Source organism: Dioscorea cayenensis, chromosome 14, assembly GCF_009730915.1.
Source record: "Dioscorea cayenensis subsp. rotundata cultivar TDr96_F1 chromosome 14, TDr96_F1_v2_PseudoChromosome.rev07_lg8_w22 25.fasta, whole genome shotgun sequence".
Taxonomy (NCBI): Eukaryota; Viridiplantae; Streptophyta; class Magnoliopsida; order Dioscoreales; family Dioscoreaceae; genus Dioscorea; species Dioscorea cayenensis.
In genome coordinates, this window is record NC_052484.1 from 921,327 (window position 1) to 941,586 (window position 20,260).

Sequence of the window (20,260 nt, forward strand, 5' to 3'; positions counted from 1 at the left end):
TCACTATAACATTATAGAGATGTAGATTAATTTAGTTGTGGTTACTAATAAGGCTTCACTTCATATATAACATCTAATCCTTCACTTAATTAATATATCATGAGAATTAATGGTATACATGATGTACTTTATCGGCTTGCTAAAGGGGATAAAAACAAAATACAAATTAAGGGTATTTAGGGTATTTCATTATATCTTTTTGTTAATTTTTTATAGTTATTAATAACATGTTAATTTAACTTATAAATGGTTTTTCATGTGTATGTGTTACCATCTAAGATCTTTATCTGTCTATAACTCAAGCATTATTTATTTACCGTAACTTCAAAGTATAGTCTTTTCAATGTGATAAAGTTACATAGTGTTTATTTATTTATTTATTGATAAAAGGGTGTCCCATGGGTTTACCTCCATATTGTGGTCATAATGGCATTTTGAATAATCATGGTCGATTACTTTTTGCCCATAATTAAAAACAGTAAAACATAAATATGCTGATTTCCGTTTAATTTTCACATGCAAGGATGGAACCATTCACAATAGTTAAATAGCTGTGCATTCACTCTTTTGTTATAATCTGTATAATATGTTATAATTTAATATTTTTTAAAAATTATGGCATATTGCCATATGGGTTGTTTTGGTATTTATTTTAGAGTATAGAATTATGATATAAAATATGTATTATGGTATAAAAAATATTTCCTTTTTTTATTGTAAAAAGTCTCTTTTTTTTATCCAACCTCTAGCCATCGGTCGGCTAATCTTCGGTGATATAGCGGAGGTTCACCGGTGGTCCGACCGACCTCCGGTGCCGGCCACCGGTCCACTGGCAGCCGGTTGTCTATTAGCTGCTGGCTTCTGGCGACCGGCCACTAGTGGTTCGGCCATTGACCGACTGGTCTCTGGTGACACATCGGCGCTCCACTGGTGGTCTGGCTGACCTCCAGCAATCAGCTATTAATCCACCGATAATTCGATCACCAACTGGCAGGTCTCCATAATTTTTTTTAATTTTATTAACGAAACACTCATTCTGTGAAAATAAAATATATTATAATTTCAATAATAATTATTTGCACTTCCTATATAATAAAATTATGTCATATATTTTTATTTTACAGGCAAACAGGCGTGAACACCAGGAATCAAACCTGCATCGTTATTTTGAAAGGGCAGATGTTATAGTTGGCATTATTTAATTTTTTTTAACAACTCTAATTGAAACTGAACATAAATTTTAATCGAATTGGCTAATAAAACCCTATTTATTTAATCATGAGACCTAATTCTAAATTGAGCCACACCAACTTCCAACTATTTCCCTTCAAGTTAGGGTACCCCATCCAGCAGGGTCCACCAAGAAAACACTGAAGTTTGCAATAAAATAACTAAACTGGCATCTCGCTGTCAAGTTTGGTCAAACCCAACAAAGTGTACAAATATCACTAAATTGATACATGGAGTAATTGAGTTCATCCAAAGTTCAGTGTTATCTCCACCACATGGCTCATGCATCGCACCCTTCATTTATTATGAATATTTTTATTTTTATATAAAATCCTATTCTTCCAATCAAAATGTTCCAAGTGTTTTGAACCATTAATTTCAATAGTACAAACATTGTAGGGTCCTCTTAAAGTTGACACTTGTCACTTGTTAATGTGGAGGGACCTTGTTTCATTGTGGCCATAAATGAGTTTTCTCTACTTGGACTTATGGCCATGCATTCACTTTCTTTCTCCTTCTCTTGTTTGATAATATTTAGCCAATTATCCTAAACCCATCTTCAAATTTAAATTGATTTTGTGGTTCTAAATACTTACCATCTCAAACATTATTTCTCAATTAAATAAATAATCATATATTGCTTTGATCGTAATTTTTTATATATATATATATATACAGGACGAAAACATATACAATCAGGGAAATAAGCACAATAACACCCATGCATTCTTGGTTGACACAGGAGAATTGATTTACAAGACTGTATCCACAACCGGGATCTTTATTATCATTATGTTCAATTTATTTAGAAACCAGATAACGAGTGTTTTACAAGCAATGTTTTTCTTAATGGGACTAGTGTCACTAAACCAAAAGTTTTTTTTTAAGAAATATAATTCTTATAAAAAAATATTATGTGCTAAAAGCTATTTTATTTTTATCATATTTTTCAATAATATTTAATTATATATATATATATATATATATATCTGTAAATGAATAAAAATATTTTACCAAGTATGAATTTTGTAAGGTTATATACCTTTCTTGGTTGCTTTGATTTTTAATTTTTTGTTTTTAATTTTTATTTTGGCTTGTGCTTGCCAAAGTAACTACAATAACACAGCTGAAAAATAAAATAAAAGGCTTTCTTTGGATATAGTGATTGAAAATGAAATAATTAGCATTAAAATTCAATGGCAATCCTTTATTAGATGATGTTGTTAATATCAATCCAAAGGTTTTCACATTGGATGAATCAATATACCTAACTCAAGTTCTTGGAAGTTAGTCTTATATGATTGTTTTACTTGCCCTCATGATATGAACCTTTTAACCCTTATCTTTTGTATTAATGTGTCACAAAAACTTAGTATATTCAATCAATACGATAAAACCGATCAAGTAAATCAGACAGAAAATATTTGATTTTTTTTTAATATTCAACCATTTGGATCAAACTTAAAAAAAAATGCAGCTTGATTCGAGTTTAATTCTTCAAAATAAAATCTTAACTTTTAACTTTGAGAGCAGAATAAAATATCAATTTTTCTCTTTTCTTTTAATTGAAATGGCTTATTTACTAAAAAAATATATCAACTTTCTTATTGTATCCGGATTATGTTTAAGATGTTCAAAAATCCATAATAAAAATATTATAAATTTATCAAATTAACTCAATCATGTAAAAAAAAATTTGTCTTATTTGACTTTTTAACTCAAATCAGTTTAGTACAAGTTTAGTTTTTCTCAACCATTCAAACTGAACTTGTAAAAAAATGTACTTCGGCTCAAGTTAAATTCACTGTGATGCTAAAAAAACAAAAAACTCAATTCTGTAAAATCAAGATTAAATCATCAAACTCAACTGTTTTTAGTACTAGTGTTTTTTTACCTAATTACTTAGGTTTGATAGGTTTGATTTAGGTGGAAATTTCACAGTAAACAAACCAAATTTTAGGTGAAAATATCCCATGCAAATGGAATGACCTCTCTTTTTCTCAACTGCCACTTGCTTTATATAAAGAGGCCAAGGTTTCATCCACATGAACTCCCAACTACATCTCCATCTCCTTCTTTAACTCCAATGGCAGAGCTTCCAGAGGTTGCCAATGGATGTGATCATGAGCTCACAAAGGATGGCACTGTTGATCTCAAAGGCCGGCCTTGTTTTCGATCCCGGGGAGGCCGATGGAAAGCTTGTTCTTACATAGTAGGCAAGCCTTCTTCCAATTTTATCTCAAGTGTTCGAATTTTTCGTATTTTATCATACAACAATATATCAATAAGAACAAGTATAACTCTTTGTTTGGTTTTTTTATAGGATATGAAGTGTTTGAAAGAATGGCATTTTATGGGATTGGAGCAAATCTAGTGTTGTATCTCACCACAAAGCTGCATGAAAACACTGTTTCATCTGCAAACAATGTCACAGACTGGGCTGGAACTGTGTGGATGACACCGATCATCGGCGCATACATCGCCGATGCTTTTCTTGGTCGTTACTGGACTTTCGTCTTCTCTTCAATCATCTATCTCATGGTACTCATCTTTTTCGTATTGTCTTTTATAATTTTCTCTATTGAATCTTTACCATAGCATCGAGTTTGATACAGGGGATGATACTTCTAACTTTAACCGTTTCGATTCCGTCACTAAGACCGCCAAAATGCGGCAACGAACAAAATGAATGTGATATCCATGCAAGTAAGTTTCAAGTGGGAATTTTCTATTGTGCATTGTACATAATTGCGATCGGAACAGGCGGAACAAAGCCGAACATATCGACAATGGGAGCCGATCAATTCGATGATTTCCACCCAAAAGAAAGGTCTCAAAAGCTCTCATTCTTCAACTGGTGGATGTTCAGCATTTTCTTTGGCACTCTCTTTGCTAACAGTATCCTTGTGTACATTCAAGATCATGTCGGTTTCGCAGTCGGTTATGCGTTACCGACTTTCGGTCTCATGTTCTCTGTTCTTGTCTTCTTAATTGGGACACCATACTATAGACACAAGTTACCATCTGGAAGTCCTTTTACAAAGATTGCTGCAGTTTTAGTCGCAGCTATTAGGAAATCAAATGTTCCACTTCCTGATGATCCTAATGAACTTCATGAACTTCATGATAAAGAGTATGCTAGACTTGGCAAGTTTCGAATCAGCTCCACTCCTTCTTTAAGGTATGAATTCTCACATTCATCTTACAATTAGTTATTCATTAAAGTTTAATTTGATTCAATGACTAGAGTTATAAGAACATACAGCTTTGGAGATGTCAAATAAAAATTCCTTTTTTTGATTTTTCAGATTTGATAAATGTTGGTTGATCATATATTCCATTTAAATTATATGATTCAAAGTATCATTTTCTTCTTGATCCCTTTGAATTCCATATTCAAAGTTGCAATCTGATCTATTTATATGATTCAAGAATTGATTTGATAACTTATTCTGCACCTAAACTATAGATCAATCTTCTTCTAGAAACATTTCTTGTATTAAAAAAACCAGTGAAAATATACCTGGATGATCTTTGTATAAATCTAATATAACTAGAATTCTGTGTATAAATAGAGCTGTACTCTTATACTTGAATATAACAATCAATGAAACAGTGTATTTTCTTTTACTAAGAATACATATTTGCAGGTGTCTGAACAAAGCTGCTGTAAAAACAGGGGATGGAGAAACAGAGTGGAAGTTATGTACAGTGACACAAGTAGAAGAAACAAAGCAAATGATCAAGATGTTACCAGTGCTAATAGTTACATTCATCCCAAGTGTCATGATTGCTCAAATCAACACTCTCTTCATCAAACAAGGAACGACGCTAGAACGAAACATCGGCCGGCACTTCCAAATCCCTCCGGCGAGTCTCACCGCCTTCGTGACACTCTTCATGCTCATAAGCCTTTTACTCTATGACCGCCTTTTCGTACCGGTGATACGAAAATACACGAAGAATCCCAGAGGCATCACACTGCTGCAAAGAATGGGAATTGGTATGGTTCTTCACATAATAATCATGTTAACTGCTTCATTGGTGGAGAGAAAAAGACTAAGTGTGGCGAAACAATACGGTCTTACCGATCAAAAAGGCGATAATTCCGCTTAGCATATTTATACTTTTACCACAGTTTGCATTAATGGGAGTTGCAGATACATTTGTGGATGTTGCTAAGATTGAGTTTTTCTATGATCAAGCACCTGAAAGCATGAAAAGTTTAGGGACATCTTATTTCACAACAAGTTTGGGAGTTGGGAATTTTTTGAGTAGCATATTGTTATCAACAGTGGCAGAAATAACAAAGAGGAATGGAAGCAAAGGATGGATTCAGGATAGCTTGAATAGCTCTCATTTGGATTATTATTACTTGTTTTTTGCTGTTCTGAGTGGTGTTAATCTGGTGTTCTTTTTGGTTGTTTCTAAGTACTATGTTTATAATACTGATGTTGTTCACCATGGGATTGAAATGAAGCAATCCAGTGTCATGCTGTCAAAGATTGCAGCTAGTGGTGATTCATGATTCCCAAAAACCAAGGAATGAAAACAGTTATTTTATAACAATATCATTGTCTCTAATATTGTGTATATTATATATACATGTATGTATGTACATTACTATTATTATTATTATTTTTACAATGTGGACATACTACCACAAATATTTTATTTACAGTTTTAATTACACATTGAGAGAGAGCGTAGAACTCTCAAATTTTTTTTAGAAAGTCAAATATTTTATCATTTAACTAAAATTATTATAGTTTATGTCCAAAAATAAAGGAAAGAGGTTTTAACTAACTCCTATTCAATTAAAAATGGTGCAAATAGATTTAAATTAATCATTATCACTTGATTAAGGCATAGATAAATTTATTTTTAAGGAAATATGTAAAAAAATCAACTAGATTTTTTTTATATTAATATAACAAGTGCATGTATAATCAGGGTGTACTTATGATTAGAAATTAATCAACCATGCGTTTCCATCCTATGGTACAAGGATTGGATTGTATACTGGGATCTTACACTAGCAACTTTTTATCACTATTGTGTTCAGAGTGTTTTTACTCAAGTAATGAAAGTCTTACAAACTAAGCTTTACTCATGAGCCAGTATTGTTAGAGCTAATGTCTTACGGTAAAATTCAAATAGATTTAAGATCTATTGCAAGTAGAAAACTCCTATAAAAGATATTTTAAAAAAAAAACCAATTATACATGTGTTAAGATTTTTATTTATTTATTTATTTATTTTAGGTTGACCAAAATTGAATTTTATCATTAAAATAGTCAAATTTATAATAGGAAAAATGATCACCAAAATACCTAAGCTTAAAATAAAGAAATAAAATAAAATAAGCTTATGAAGTTAAATATCAATCAAACTTTGACACGGCCTACACCAACTTTTTAATAATATAATGTAGAAGATAAGAGTTTGAAGGTGTAATAAAATGGTATAATTCTTAATTTTATATATTTATTTGGTTATTATGATCTTGTTTTTAAATTTTATTTTTTAGAAATAAGAATGAGACATTTTTGTTTTTATATTTGTTTTTAAACTCAAGAAGTTATCGATGAACTCTTTTTTGAGTTGGCTGATACTTTAAAAATCAATTCAACGTCGCTATATATTTATGTGTGTATATTAACCAAAAGGCCAAAACAAGTCAATAGTTTTCAAAAAAAAAAATTGAATTTTTGTGAGACAATGACTTTTACTTGCATAATGAAAATGGAGATGTAGATTTTGATAGCTCCTTAGTCCTTACATTATGATTAATCATTTTCTAGAAACTTTTGCTAGACATTTTAGCCAATCACATATCATTAAAATTTTGTATCTTTTACAATTTTATTTATAGTAGTGGTTTTTTTAAAATAAAAAATGATTTACTTATATTTATAAAACTAAATTATAAGAGTTTTATGGCGTTCACAAAATTGAATATAATAACTAAAATACTGCAGCCTAAAATAAAAGAAAACAATAATAAAACCTAAATTTAATATAAAACATAAAATAAAAATAAGTTTCGGAATCTAAATATAAATCAAACTTGACGTACATCGTATTTCAATTTTTTAAAATAGTATAATTTAGAAAAGGGGAGCATGTAAAAACATAGTATAAATTTTTTTTTTTTAAAAAGTGGATAAACCACAATCATTCATTCAAAAACCCTAACGAACAACATAGTATAAATTTCAATTTCATATATCTATTAAGTTATTATGTTCTATCTGTATTTTTTAAAGTTTTCTTTTGAACTAATTTTTTATAAATTAGTTTGACATTTTTAATTAATTAATTCAATGTCACTATATATATAATTAAAGCAACCGCCAAACTTCATTAGGACGATGACTACTACTTGCCTAATAAAAGAAGGGATTTTGACTTATACTATACTATGATCTTTTTTTTGGAATTTTTTTTTTAATAATAGGTGATAAACGCCCTTTTTTATGAATATAAATAATATCAAACAAGATTAGATCGACTAGATCCCTGACGATCGTAGTATGATAGATATAAAAATAATATATGAAATTCAGGGTGAACAGTGTATGAAATAAGACGAGTGAATAATCACCGTGAGAGATTTGAACTCATGACCTCCCCCTTCATACTTTGGTATTATACCATTAGATAATCTAATGGTTCACTTTTTTGAATCCTTTTTGATCAATCACTTATCACTAAATATTTTATATTTTTATGGTTTCATAAAGAGTAATATTTTTATTATTATAAAATGCTTTACTTATATTAATTTATATAAAAAGTTTAAGTATTAGCAATTTAATTAGCTACTTAATGTCTATAAATTCTTAAAGGCTATCAAGTCTTGTTTTATTTTGATGCATGCCTAACATTTTCATATAAAAACTAATGGTGCAAAATTTGCATTAATTTAATTAACTCAAATACAGATGTTAAAAATAAATTATGATGCCCTTATTAATATATTATTTCATTTTTAATCACTATTTATCCTTTTTATTTACTATAATTTGGCAATAATTTTTTATCTTGCAATTTCTCTTCAACTCTTTTTTCCTTTATTTTTTAATTAACAATAATAAATCACATTCCTTAAAATAATAATAAAAAAAAGCATCCAAGTCAACATAGTTGAAAAACACTCTATAAGATTAATGTAATATAAATTAAAGTTGCCGAATTGCTTAAACTTATTAAAACCTTCATTATTATTTTTAAAATATTATTATAATTATTATTTATTAAGAGATTTCACACCTATCAATATGCAACCTAAATGCGCAAATAACAAGCCAAAAAATGGCACCTCATTGATGATGTTAAATATTGCAATACATGGTCCACAATGGACATGACAAGTTAATTTCATCCAGTGTGCAAGTTCAATACTCCATTAAATGATGGAAAAAGAAACATATCAAGCAATTTATTCCAACTAAAATATCACACACAAATTAATTATCACAACCAATTAGCATTCAACAAAAACAAGCACTATATAATATGAAGAAATACAAGCAAAGCTTATTCTTCACTGAATAACAATGGCAGAGAACTTAGAGAATGGGCAAGGAGATCATCACTTCACTAAGGATGGCACCGTTGATCTCAAGGGCAATCCTGTTCTTAGGTCTAAGAGAGGTGGATGGAAGGCTTGTTCTTTTATTGTAGGTATGTAAATCTTAATATATAAGTTTAAGTCTTTTAATTTGATTTAATTTTCTTCTTTTTTTCTTTAAAACATGTGAGCAAGTCATGGATTTCTCTCAATCTTTGATTTAGAAGAAAAAAATAAAATACTAATTCTCTTATTGTAAAGATGATTTTGAGTCTCTTATTTCATATAAAAGTCAGATCTTTTATTTTATTAACATAAATATTATGAAAAGAATGTATATGCACATGCGTTGTATGAAATATATATTTGAGAGAATAATGCTATATATATTGAATATTTCATCATATTTGCTTAATATTTGATGTAAATAAGAATATATAAGTGTCTCATTCTATTGGTGTGGATGCAGTGTATGAAGTATTTGAGAGGATGGCATATTATGGGATATCATCGAACTTGTTTATTTATTTGACAAAGAGACTTCATCAAGGAGTGGTTGAGGCTGCCAATAATGTTACTAATTGGGCAGGGACTGTATTTTTAGTTCCTCTTGTTGGTGCTTATATTGCCGATGCTTATCTTGGGAGATATTGGACTTTTGTTGCGGGATCTGTAATTTATGTAATGGTAAGAATTTTACTAACTTTGGCTTCAGTACTTTATTATTATTATTTTTTTTTTTGAGGTAGGGCGACAAGCGCCAACCCTCAGGGATATACGTGGGGCAGGGGTATCGCCGCCACGTCCTCACCCTCTGGAAAGCGGGGAGTGCGGTTCATGGGAATCGAAACTCCCGCCTCCCCAACACGAGGGGACCCAGGGTACTGCTGGGCTCCTCATCCGTTGGTTACTTTATCTTTTACTTAAAAAAAAATATTTATTTTGAATTTTTAAGTTATTTTATTTTAGTTTTATATTTTTAAATAAAAACAGAAATATGCGATGAGAAACAAAGTTATGCATTGATCTTAATATAACGTTTTTTCAAAATATTTTTTACTTCTTCATTTGAGTAAAATAAAAGTAGTGTAAGTAGTAAGTGTAATGTTTTCAAATAGAATATATTATGTTAATAATAGACGGTTATTATGTCATCGATATTTAAACTCCATAAAAGAAAGTTAAGAGATGGTTTAGGAGAACTTAATTGCAAGTAGCAATGTTCATCTAGAACACAAAATAACTTTTATTTTTATTTTTTAAATATTGGACTAATCACAAATATGATTGATTTGATTGATTTATTCATTGTGAATTTTCTTTTCTTTCTTTTGGCATCTATGGACTTTTAGTTTTCCAAGCCAACAATTAGTGAGCTTGCTTGTTGACTTTGACTTTCACTTTGACTTATCTTTATGAAGAGTTATGAATGGCCCCTTGATGTTGAAAAGAAGCTCACCAATGTTGAAAAAAAGACCACACTTTTACCTTTCTTTCCTAAATATTTGAAGCAAAGAGATAAGTGTTGACTCTAGAATTAAATCCATAGTACTGTACTTGGTTGAAATAGAAACAATTTTTTTAAAAATATATATATATATATATAATAATTAAATAGAATTAAATGTTATCAATTAGTATTGATGGAAAAAAAAATTAAATTATTTATTTTACTATTATAAATATAGATATTATTAAAATAACAATATATTTTTTTTTATAAAAATTATTTAATTACTAGTTGATGTTTCATTAGAACATATTCACTTATATTTAATTTTATAAATACATAAATCCATAACAAATTTAATATTCTCTTCCTTAATTCCCAACTTAACTAGAAATATAATAATAAATGCTTTTAATGTTTGACTTGAAAAAGAAATGCAGTATCACTCTTTTATTATAGAGACAATCACGAACATATATATAGTAATGAACATGCCCAAGCGCGCATATATATATATATATATATATATATATAAACTTTGTTTTATATGATAAAAAATTAACTTGTTATGGTGTGGTGCAATAGGGAATGTGCTTGTTGGTAATAGCAGTGTCCATACCATCACTAAGGCCACCACCTTGTGCAACAACATGCAAACCAGCAACCACAATGCAACTAGCCATCTTCTTCTCTGGCTTGTACATACTTGCACTTGGAAATGGTGGCACCAAACCAAACATCTCAACAATGGGTGCAGACCAATTTGATGACTTTGATCCCATTGAGAGGACTCACAAGCTCTCTTTCTTCAATTGGTGGATGTTTAGCATCTTTTTGGGCACTCTCTTTGCCAACACTGTCCTTGTTTACTTACAAGATAATGTGGGATGGTCCCTTGGTTATGGTATCCCTTTGCTTGGCCTTGCTGTCTCTGTTTGTATCTTCTTGTTTGGGACTTCTTTTTATAGGCATAAGGTCCCCCAAGGGAGTCCTTTTACAAGGATGGCTAAGGTTGTTGTGGCTGCTTTGAAGAAGTGGAGGGTTGTTGTTCCTAGTGATCCTAAGGACCTTCATGAGCTTGACTTGGAGGAGTACGCAAAGAAGTCAAAGACAAGAATTGATTCCACTGATTCATTGAGGTTGGTTTTTCTCTGTTTTTTATTGTGATTATATTTAAATCATACATATAAACACATGATCTTTTTATTACATACAAAACTTGATATTTTGTTTAACTCATCATAAGTACCATTCAAGCAATTCAATATGATTTCAATTTTACTTTTTTATGCAAATAGAGTTGTTTTTGATAAACACAAGCTCATAATTATCTAGTTATGTAAAGATTATTTGAGTAAAAAAGTAGAATTATAATTTGAGTATAGTTATCTATTCTTAATTTGAGTAAGATTAATCATTTTGAATCTTAGTAGAAACTGGTTTAATTTGTTCTAGTGTGATGGTGTGATGATGTATTCATTGACCATGAGAGTGTTAATAAGTTAATCTCATTGAGTACTTATTCATTATCAGTTGTTTCCCCCATCTTTTCATTATTTATACTTCTAACAAAAGAATCTATCTAATATGGTATCAAAGTCTAATACCTTTGTTTAATGTATGAAATGTAGATTTCTGAACAGAGCTGCAGTGAAAAATGGCAAGACATCTCCATGGATTCTATGCGCAGTGACACAAGTAGAAGAAACAAAGCAAATTTTCAGAATGCTTCCAATTATCATCACAATGTTCATCCCATGCACAATGATAGCTCAAGTGAACACTCTGTTCATCAAGCAAGGAACAACATTAAACCGACACATCGGTCCTCATTTCCAAATCCCTCCGGCGAGTCTCGCCGCATTTCTCACAATATCCATGCTTGTTTCAGTCGTCATTTATGACCGATTCTTCGTGAATTTCATGAGAAACATTACTAAAAACCCCAGAGGAATCACATTGCTGCAAAGAATAGGAGTTGGAGTGTTCATTCAATCATTAATCTTTGTGATTGCTGCATTTACTGAAAGATGGAGACTAAGTGTTGCAAGAAAGCATGGATTGGAAAAAGGCGGCCAAGTTCCTTTGTCTATATTCATAATTCTGCCTCAGTTTGTTATAATGGGAATATCAGATGCATTCTTGGTTGTGGGAAAGCTTGAGTTCTTTTATGATCAAGCTCCAGAAAGCATGAAAAGTTTGGGGACAGCTTGTTCTTTGACAGCTTATGGAGTTGGGAATTTTCTAAGTAGTGTTTTACTTTCAACAGTGACTGAAATCACAAGAAGGAATGACAATGCATGGGTGATGGACAACCTCAATGCTTCTCATTTGGATTATTATTATGCACTCCTTGCTGTTCTTAGTTTTGTGAACTTCTTGGTCTTCCTTCTTGTTAGCAAGTTTTATTCTTACAAAGCCGAAGATTTTAATAAGGCGTAAAACCGGTCGATCTCTAATGGCGTTGTGTTATGTACTCGATATCGATTGCATATATATATATATATATGTAATTGTTTCTCTTGTTTTAGAGTACAATTGAAACTTAAATAACATTATGAAGGTGTGTTTGGATGCAAAATTTTTTTATTTTTTTTGTGCTGATAGATGTTTTAACTTATTTTGCTAATGAAAAATAACAGATTTGGTGTTTTCTGTAATTATGGAAGAATGTTCTTACATGGTCATCATCTTCTGACAGCTCCATCTGCTTTTATGTATATTTTTCATCTTTAGAGATGCCTAATTTTGTTTTTAATATTTGGCATTCATTTTGATTAATATATATATCCATTGTACATCATTCAAAATGTATGCCAATTAATTTTTTAAGCAATATCTTCCATTAATCTTGTTACATAGCAACATTTATACATAAAACAAAACTCCAATGAACCAAGAGAAAACAAATTATTTGCTCCAAAATAAGAAACAAGGAAAAACAAAAGAAGGCATTTCATTTTGTCTAATTTTCTCAAGAAACAAAGTGCTGTTGTTCATTGAGAAAACCATCATCAAAGTTCTGAGAATAACTCTCTGGATCATACCCAAACCTAACACCCCCACTCTGCTTCAAAGAAGAAGAAGAACAAGAACAAGAACAAGAAGACCTCAATGCTTGTTTCCACTGAGACTTAACCTTGAAAACAACTTGCTTCATTGAGAGAAAACAAGAACACATAAATCCTTTTTTCTCTCCAACAACAACAAACAATGATCTCTTTGCCCAAGTTATTGCATGAACCTTCTTCTTGTTTCCCATCATGCAAAGAAGAGAAGCCATCTTGATTTGAACTCTTTAGAGGTTTATAAATCAATGAGAATGATGAGAAAAAGAGTGTTTATAAAGAGTTGATGAAAAGAAATAATAAAAGAGTAGGATTGAAGGAAGAGGAAGACATGAAAAATGTTTCTGAAGATGCAGAGCAATAATGTAGGTAATGGACCTGCCAAAAACAAGAACAGCAGAAAAAAGGCAACCACAACTGTCAGTGGACCATAAGACCAGCTTCATTTTCTTATTTTTTGGTTCAAGAATAAAGGGTAATTTATTTTTATACCCTTCTACACAAGTGTGTAATTACTAATATACTACTATAAAACTCATATTTAATTATATTCTCTTTCAAATTAAATTTTTATCATTTTTGTAAGATGAATGAAATGACGCACATAAAGAGTAAGAGTATGTAGCCAGAGTACCGTAATGACCGAGTGGTAAGGTATTCGACTTTCATGTAAAATGTCAAAGATTAAACTCAGAGTGCCGTAATGACCGAGTGGTAAGGTATTCGACTTTCATGCAAAATGTCAAAAATTAAACTCTCTAAATGTGTGGTTGAAATCTAAATAGGTTGTATGCTGACATATTTACGTTGTCCAATATATATATATATATAATTATATATTTGCTGAAAGAGTTATCCTTAATAATGCTTAAAATAAATGTAAAAGAAAGGATGAGGTAATGTTTGAGTGTACATAGTTTCATAAAAATAAACTTTCTCAAAATCAAAATTTATAAAATTTGATCTATTTTAAAAATAAAATTTTCCAAATGATCATTGTCATTTATGAATTTTTTTTTTTAACTGAATATATAACTTCAATGGTTTTTCTCTTCAATATTCAAAAAGTCTATATAAAATCTTATTTGTATAAATAATATTATTTTACAATTTTTTTTTTGTAGATAATTCCATGAAATCATACCATCTCAATGATTTATTTATTTATTTTGGTGATGTACTAATTACACATTTTAATAGGGGCAATAACAAGCAAAAGACAAGAATGAAGGAATCTAGGCAGAGAAATGTGGGCCTTGAAGAACATGATAAAGAGACTTGGTTCAATGATTTGAGCAATTGCCATTGAATCATAAGCTAAGGATGTCGGACATATAAATAAATATATATATAATAATTTAATATTAATTGAGAGAATTATCACCAATCAATTTACATAAATTTATCTAACCTTTTGATGAAACAAATAAATAATAAATAAATAAAAGAACACATAAATTCACACTTAAAAAATCCTAAAATATATTTAAATAGTTCCACAATGACCAAAATTTGAATTGATGTGGATTCAATCTCGACTATAACATAACTCTGCTACTTGTTTGATTATTTATTTATTTTTTAAATAAGTCTATAAATGGGAGTTTTGCCCTCGCACCCGATGAAATTAGTGGTAGGCTAAGAACCAGTTTTTTGAGCCGTATTAAATTGAATGCATATCACAAACTCTAACATAATCATATCAAAAAATTTCTTTCAACTCGAAGAATCACATAAGTCATAGTATCAACTTTTCGAGCCATATCAAATAGAATTCAGATCACAAACTATAACAAAATCATATAGTTTCATATTATTATTAATGTTTCATATTATTATTAATGTTTCATCTTTCTCTCTTGCTAAATTAGCAAAAAGTTGCCATCCATTACTGCATTGTGAACTTGTACTAATTTACATATATTACTTTGCAAAACAAAAAGCAAGGGTTAACATTACAAACACATGGATCAAGACCTACACAAAAATTCACATCTATTTCACTGAACTAATCCTTTCCATTTGTTTTTTTTTTTCTTTTTTTAATATCCTATAATTTCACAAACCACAAAAACAAAACCTTTCTCTCTTTACCTGCAAAAGTTTTGATTGAAAGCTTGAGTTTGGGAATGTATGATAGCCACTCCTACAGAGAAACATTGCAGAGCAGAAAGAGTTCGATCGAAGTAGAGGCAGTGAAGTCCCTCGTCGGCATTCACCATTTTCAGTATCGGTTCGCCCTTTTCTCCACCCTGAAATAATTGCAGCAAAAAATCAAATAAAAATTATAGTTACAAACCAATATGCATGTATCACATTGAGCTAGTTTCTATATTAGATTCTTACTTGAACATTCATAGAATACGAGAAATTTAAGTGAAGTCAATACTATATATATACACACATACCTTTGTAAACAAATAAACAGGTTTAGAATCTTCTTTTGAGTGTTCCTCTGGAGAAGATTTTGCTGAAGATGGAACTTGGTTGAGGACGGTGAGTGCACATCCGAGATCCCATCCGCCGCAATCACAATGTCCACCTGACCTCCATCTTTGAATAAGACTCGATGGGCCGCCAATTATGGTGTTCGGACCACCGTGAAAACCATCCGGCACTATCACATTCACAATCTTCTCATTTTGCCTTGTTGTATTGGAATTGTCCAACTTAACCTTTCTGAGAAATTTAAGTCCCCAACCACCGATTTCCGGCTTGTTCTTCGTACTATTACATTGAGAATCCTTCACAACAACAGAAGCCAGCTCGAGATTAGGAGGAAAATTAAACTCAAGGTATTTCTTTGAGTCTATTCCATCAGCATTGCATAATTCGAACAGAAATGGTGGCTTTACTAGTTCATCATATTGAAAGCTTGGCTTACGCTTGTTGAATGAATATTCTGGTTTGAATATACTTGACATCTTCTTTGACAAAGTCTTTCCTTTGATTGAAGCAGAGGATGAAATTTTTAATTCCATCGGTCGGTCTTCACTAGCGACAAACAGAACAAACTTGGTCTCTGTGACTTTAGAACTGCTCGAGTTTAGAACAAGTGAACTGGACACATTCATTTTCGCAACAAACTCGCAGGAATCAGTGATGGAAATTTTGGTACCCTTTTTACGACATTTTCTTGCATGGAACAAGTATGCGTACTCCAAAGCTTCATCGGTAATGGATTCAATCTTATAAGGATTGGCGACAAACACCTCTTCCCAATTATCATCCATTGTGAACACAAAATTCGGCAAGCCATCTTTCCATACACAACGAAGATATGCTTTGGAAATGGAACCATGCAAGAGCTCGCTCGATTGATCTGACCCACATACAGAACTCTTCAATGCAGAAACCTTTTCAAGCTTTTTCATTGAACCATTAGTTAACTCAGGGGATTCTAGACATTTGGTATAAGCTGATCTTCGGCTGAATCGGTTCACATTATCATTTAGAAGGGTCTCAGCCTTGACAATAGTCGCTGGTGAATCATGAGTATTTTTCCCTGAGGAACTAAGATCTTCATTTCGGAGACCAGCTGCCATGAAATACTCGAAAATAAGTTCACTCACATTATTCACACTTGTTGTTTTCTGAAAGACGAACTCAGAGGATCTCAAATTCAATGGGATGTGTAACAAGGAAGCTGTCAAGCATGTTTTAGATTGCAACACACCCAAGGAATGCCAACGACTGACATTATCCGAAAGTTTGAGTTCGTTACTGCACTGGCCTGATTTCTCTCTACATCTTTGTCGACAATTCCGTTGGTCTGCATTCAGATTCAAACTCATCCTACTAACTCCTTGTTTGATTCTAAAGCAATGGACTATGGTTCATCCGCACAAAGTCGCAGTATTTAAAATATGGATGAAAGTGAATGTTCATGAAATCAATCTGCAGAGCATTATGAAAAGATCTTACCACCAACTCATTGCGAAAAAGAAAAAGATGCATCAACTAAGATGTAAGATATTGCGGAAAAAAAAATTTATCGGTAATAGGCAAAACATAAGTGAGAAAGAAGCAGAGATCATCATATCACACAAACAAATGCAAAAGAACAATCAAATTCTGACCTTGAACATGGAGAAACTCACTAATAACAATGAAAATTTTGAAATAATCCACACATTTTTTGTTTCTCAAGGTTTGTGGATGATATCAAGTTTGTTCTTCTTCTTGATTTAGTGCTTTACAAACAACATGGCACACATTGATGAAATTCCTTTTCAACATAACAAAATGCAAAATTAAAACCTGACTTTTTTTTTTTGTTTGGCACATTCACTGAACAAGGTACTGTAATTACTGACAATCCAAACTTGGAAGGTAGGTGTAAATGACTTGCCGAAGATAGTAAGTAATGAATTACGGCAATAATGGAAGTGGATTAATGCCACTCCAGGATCAACCCGGAAAACATTTTCACAGGATTCAATCAGATAATAAATTTTGACAATATAATGCATTCTATTGCTTCATGAACTATCAAATGCAAATTTCTCCATTACAACACCATGAAGGAATACAAACAAGAACACCATGAAAAGTAAAATAAAAAACTGAAAACTAAGTTAATAGAATGAAGAGCAGATCACTATTCAACATGGATTAAATAACTCACAAAATGCATAAAAGAAGAATTAATCAGAAAGTTAAAGACTAGAGATACTGAATCACAAAAAGCACAAGGTTTCTTACTCCATAGACACCCAAAGCTCCAATCTCTCCATGCCAATCTCTGTAAAGTTAAGCAGAAAAATATGATTTTTAGCACAAAAAAAAAAAAGCAACAAAAAAAGTTTTTTCCTTTGTTTTTAAGAGAATCCAAAAATGGAGAAAGAGAAGACTTCTTGTTTTGCTCAATGATTTAAGCCACTAAGATAAGATAAAGTACCACTAGTCTTCTCTAAAGCCATGACTTTTAAAGAGAAGGATTCAAAAGGACCCACAGAGCACCAAGTATTCCTTCAAGGAGAGAGAATGAGGAAAAACGCGTATAAGAAAAGAGAAAAATCAAACCTTTTTCAGTGATTTCCGGATAATTTCATCTTCCTTTTGTTTCAGTAAACATATTCAACTGTTATTGCTCCACTTGGTTGCCACCCAATGGTGAAGAAGAAGAAGAAGAAGAAGAAGAAGAGAAGGGGGAAGTAGGGACTAAAAGTGTTGGCTGTTTGCAAGCAAGATGTAAACCATTTTACACTGTGGAGCTTGAAAAGGATGGAAAGAGAAAGACAAGGACAAAGAGAGAGCGAGAGAGAGAGAGAAAGAGTGAGGCCTTGTGAACAGTAGAAAACGGTGGCTTGTGTCCAAATTGCAAGTGGGTAGCTGATGCAAACGTGTGCTCAATAGTAACTCCACCCATTTCCCATCATACCATCTCTTTCTTTCTCTTTAACGTTATATATATATATATATATATATACTAAAGATACAGGTGAGATTAGAAATTAAAGAGACAACAGACAATCTGTTATGCACACAAGTGGCAAAGACAATATGTTATTCATATAAGTGGTGAGGATATATACAAAGAGTCTATCTCATAGTCGATTTAAGATTAAAGGGGTTCATTATAATACTCCACTAAGACTGACGCCTTTGTTAGTCTGGGTAATTTGAGTGACGCTCTCGTCACTCCGGATAATCCAGGCGCTTGACACTCAACAGTATTTTACTCAAAGTACCACCTGGTCAGAACCTTCAATGATGCCCACCACTTATATATATATACATGAAGTCTATCTCATGACCGATATGAGACTAAAGGGATTCATTACATGAGAATGAAGAGATACGAAGATAAATTGCGATGAATATTTGTAAATTAATATATATGTATGTGAGTGTATATATATTCTATATCAAAATTAAGTGATTATTAATTACTGGAGTTGGTCTAAATAACAAAGATGTAAATGACTTAAATAACTAGTTTGGAGTTTGATTTAGAAAAAATATATATGTAAGAAGGGATTTCTTTTCTTATACAACGCCCAGTATCTCTGGTTAATATATTAATTTAGAGTTTGTGACTTTCAGGAAACTTGTGAGTTAAAGAAAACAAAGATAAGTAATTGTTGCCTGTATTTTATCTTTAAAATATAAGTATAATTATTATATTATTTTTTATAAAAATAAATAAAACATTATCACTTAATTTATTTTTTTAACAAAAAAAATCCTTATGAGAGATTAATAAGAGTACATATTATTTTATCTCGAGACTAATTTATAGTAGATGATTCTTAAAACGTCGATGGTTGAGTGTGATCTTTAAATTATTATTTAAAAATTTTTATCTTAATTTTTATTTTTAAAATTGTATTAATAGAATTAAGATAAGCTTTAAAATTGTCTAAAAATTTTAAAATGAAGATAAGCTTTAAAATTACGTTGGAAGGCCAAGTTTCATAAAAATTTAAGGTGAAGGACTTTGTGACGATTATCAAATATAATCTTAATTTTTTCGATCATTAATCGTAATAAAATTATGCGCAACATTCGATTTAATAAAAGAGTTAGTCTCTCATTGTCTTTTCTTTTCTTTTATCTAGTACTATGTCTTTTCTTCATTCCTTGTAGATTATGTAGTATTTTTCATATTGATTTTTTTTTTTATCTATTTTAATTTTTTTTATTGGCACCCAAAAATATTTATCTCCTCTTGCTTTTATTAAATACATCACTCTTTTCAATAAAACTATGATTTATCTATTTTTATAAATAAAATGTGTAAATAAGTATGGGAATATGAATTTTTGCCATTTAACACTATTTAAAAATATTTAAATAGTAGATACGAACAACTAATTTACCAATCATTTTTCATATATAAACTCTATAAAAAATATAAATAATAATTTCACAAAATAATTTTTTTTTTTTATAATTGTTAAGTATAATTGTGGAATTTAGATCAGGGCAATT

The 20,260-nt window shown here is 30.8% G+C and overlaps 2 protein-coding genes and 1 pseudogene across 2 annotated transcripts; 2 read left to right on the plus strand and 1 right to left on the minus strand.

The window, feature by feature from the left end:
- Positions 1 to 3,290: 3,290 nt before the first annotated feature.
- LOC120275172 lies at positions 3,291 to 5,799 on the plus strand (annotated as a pseudogene).
- Positions 5,800 to 8,758: 2,959 nt separating this feature from the next.
- LOC120276021 (protein NRT1/ PTR FAMILY 5.2-like) lies at positions 8,759 to 12,872 on the plus strand. Its single transcript, XM_039282768.1, has 4 exons — positions 8,759 to 8,919; positions 9,276 to 9,493; positions 10,842 to 11,395; positions 11,888 to 12,872. The coding sequence occupies exons 1-4, from the start codon at positions 8,793 to 8,795 to the stop codon at positions 12,696 to 12,698; spliced, it is 1,710 nt and encodes a 569-aa protein (XP_039138702.1). The 5' UTR covers positions 8,759 to 8,792; the 3' UTR covers positions 12,699 to 12,872.
- A 2,356-nt stretch (positions 12,873 to 15,228) lies between these two features.
- LOC120275089 lies at positions 15,229 to 18,619 on the minus strand. The gene is made up of 4 exons (XM_039281582.1): positions 18,350 to 18,619; positions 18,029 to 18,068; positions 15,733 to 17,221; positions 15,229 to 15,576 (listed from the first exon to the last, which is right to left on the minus strand). The coding sequence occupies exons 3-4, from the start codon at positions 17,116 to 17,118 to the stop codon at positions 15,415 to 15,417; spliced, it is 1,548 nt and encodes a 515-aa protein (XP_039137516.1). The 5' UTR covers positions 17,119 to 17,221; positions 18,029 to 18,068; positions 18,350 to 18,619; the 3' UTR covers positions 15,229 to 15,414.
- Between the last annotated feature and the right edge of the window lie 1,641 nt (positions 18,620 to 20,260).

Coding starts and splice junctions, on each gene's coding strand:
- LOC120276021 (XM_039282768.1), top strand. CDS start 8,793: ATGGCAGAGAACTTAGAGAATGGGCAAGGAGATCATCACTTCACTAAG. Junction 9,494..10,841: donor GATCTGTAATTTATGTAATG/GTAAGAATTTTA, acceptor GTGGTGCAATAG/GGAATGTGCTTGTTGGTAAT. Junction 11,396..11,887: donor GATTCCACTGATTCATTGAG/GTTGGTTTTTCT, acceptor TATGAAATGTAG/ATTTCTGAACAGAGCTGCAG.
- LOC120275089 (XM_039281582.1), bottom strand. CDS start 17,118: ATGAGTTTGAATCTGAATGCAGACCAACGGAATTGTCGACAAAGATGT. Junction 15,577..15,732: donor CTGTTTATTTGTTTACAAAG/GTATGTGTGTAT, acceptor CAATTATTTCAG/GGTGGAGAAAAGGGCGAACC.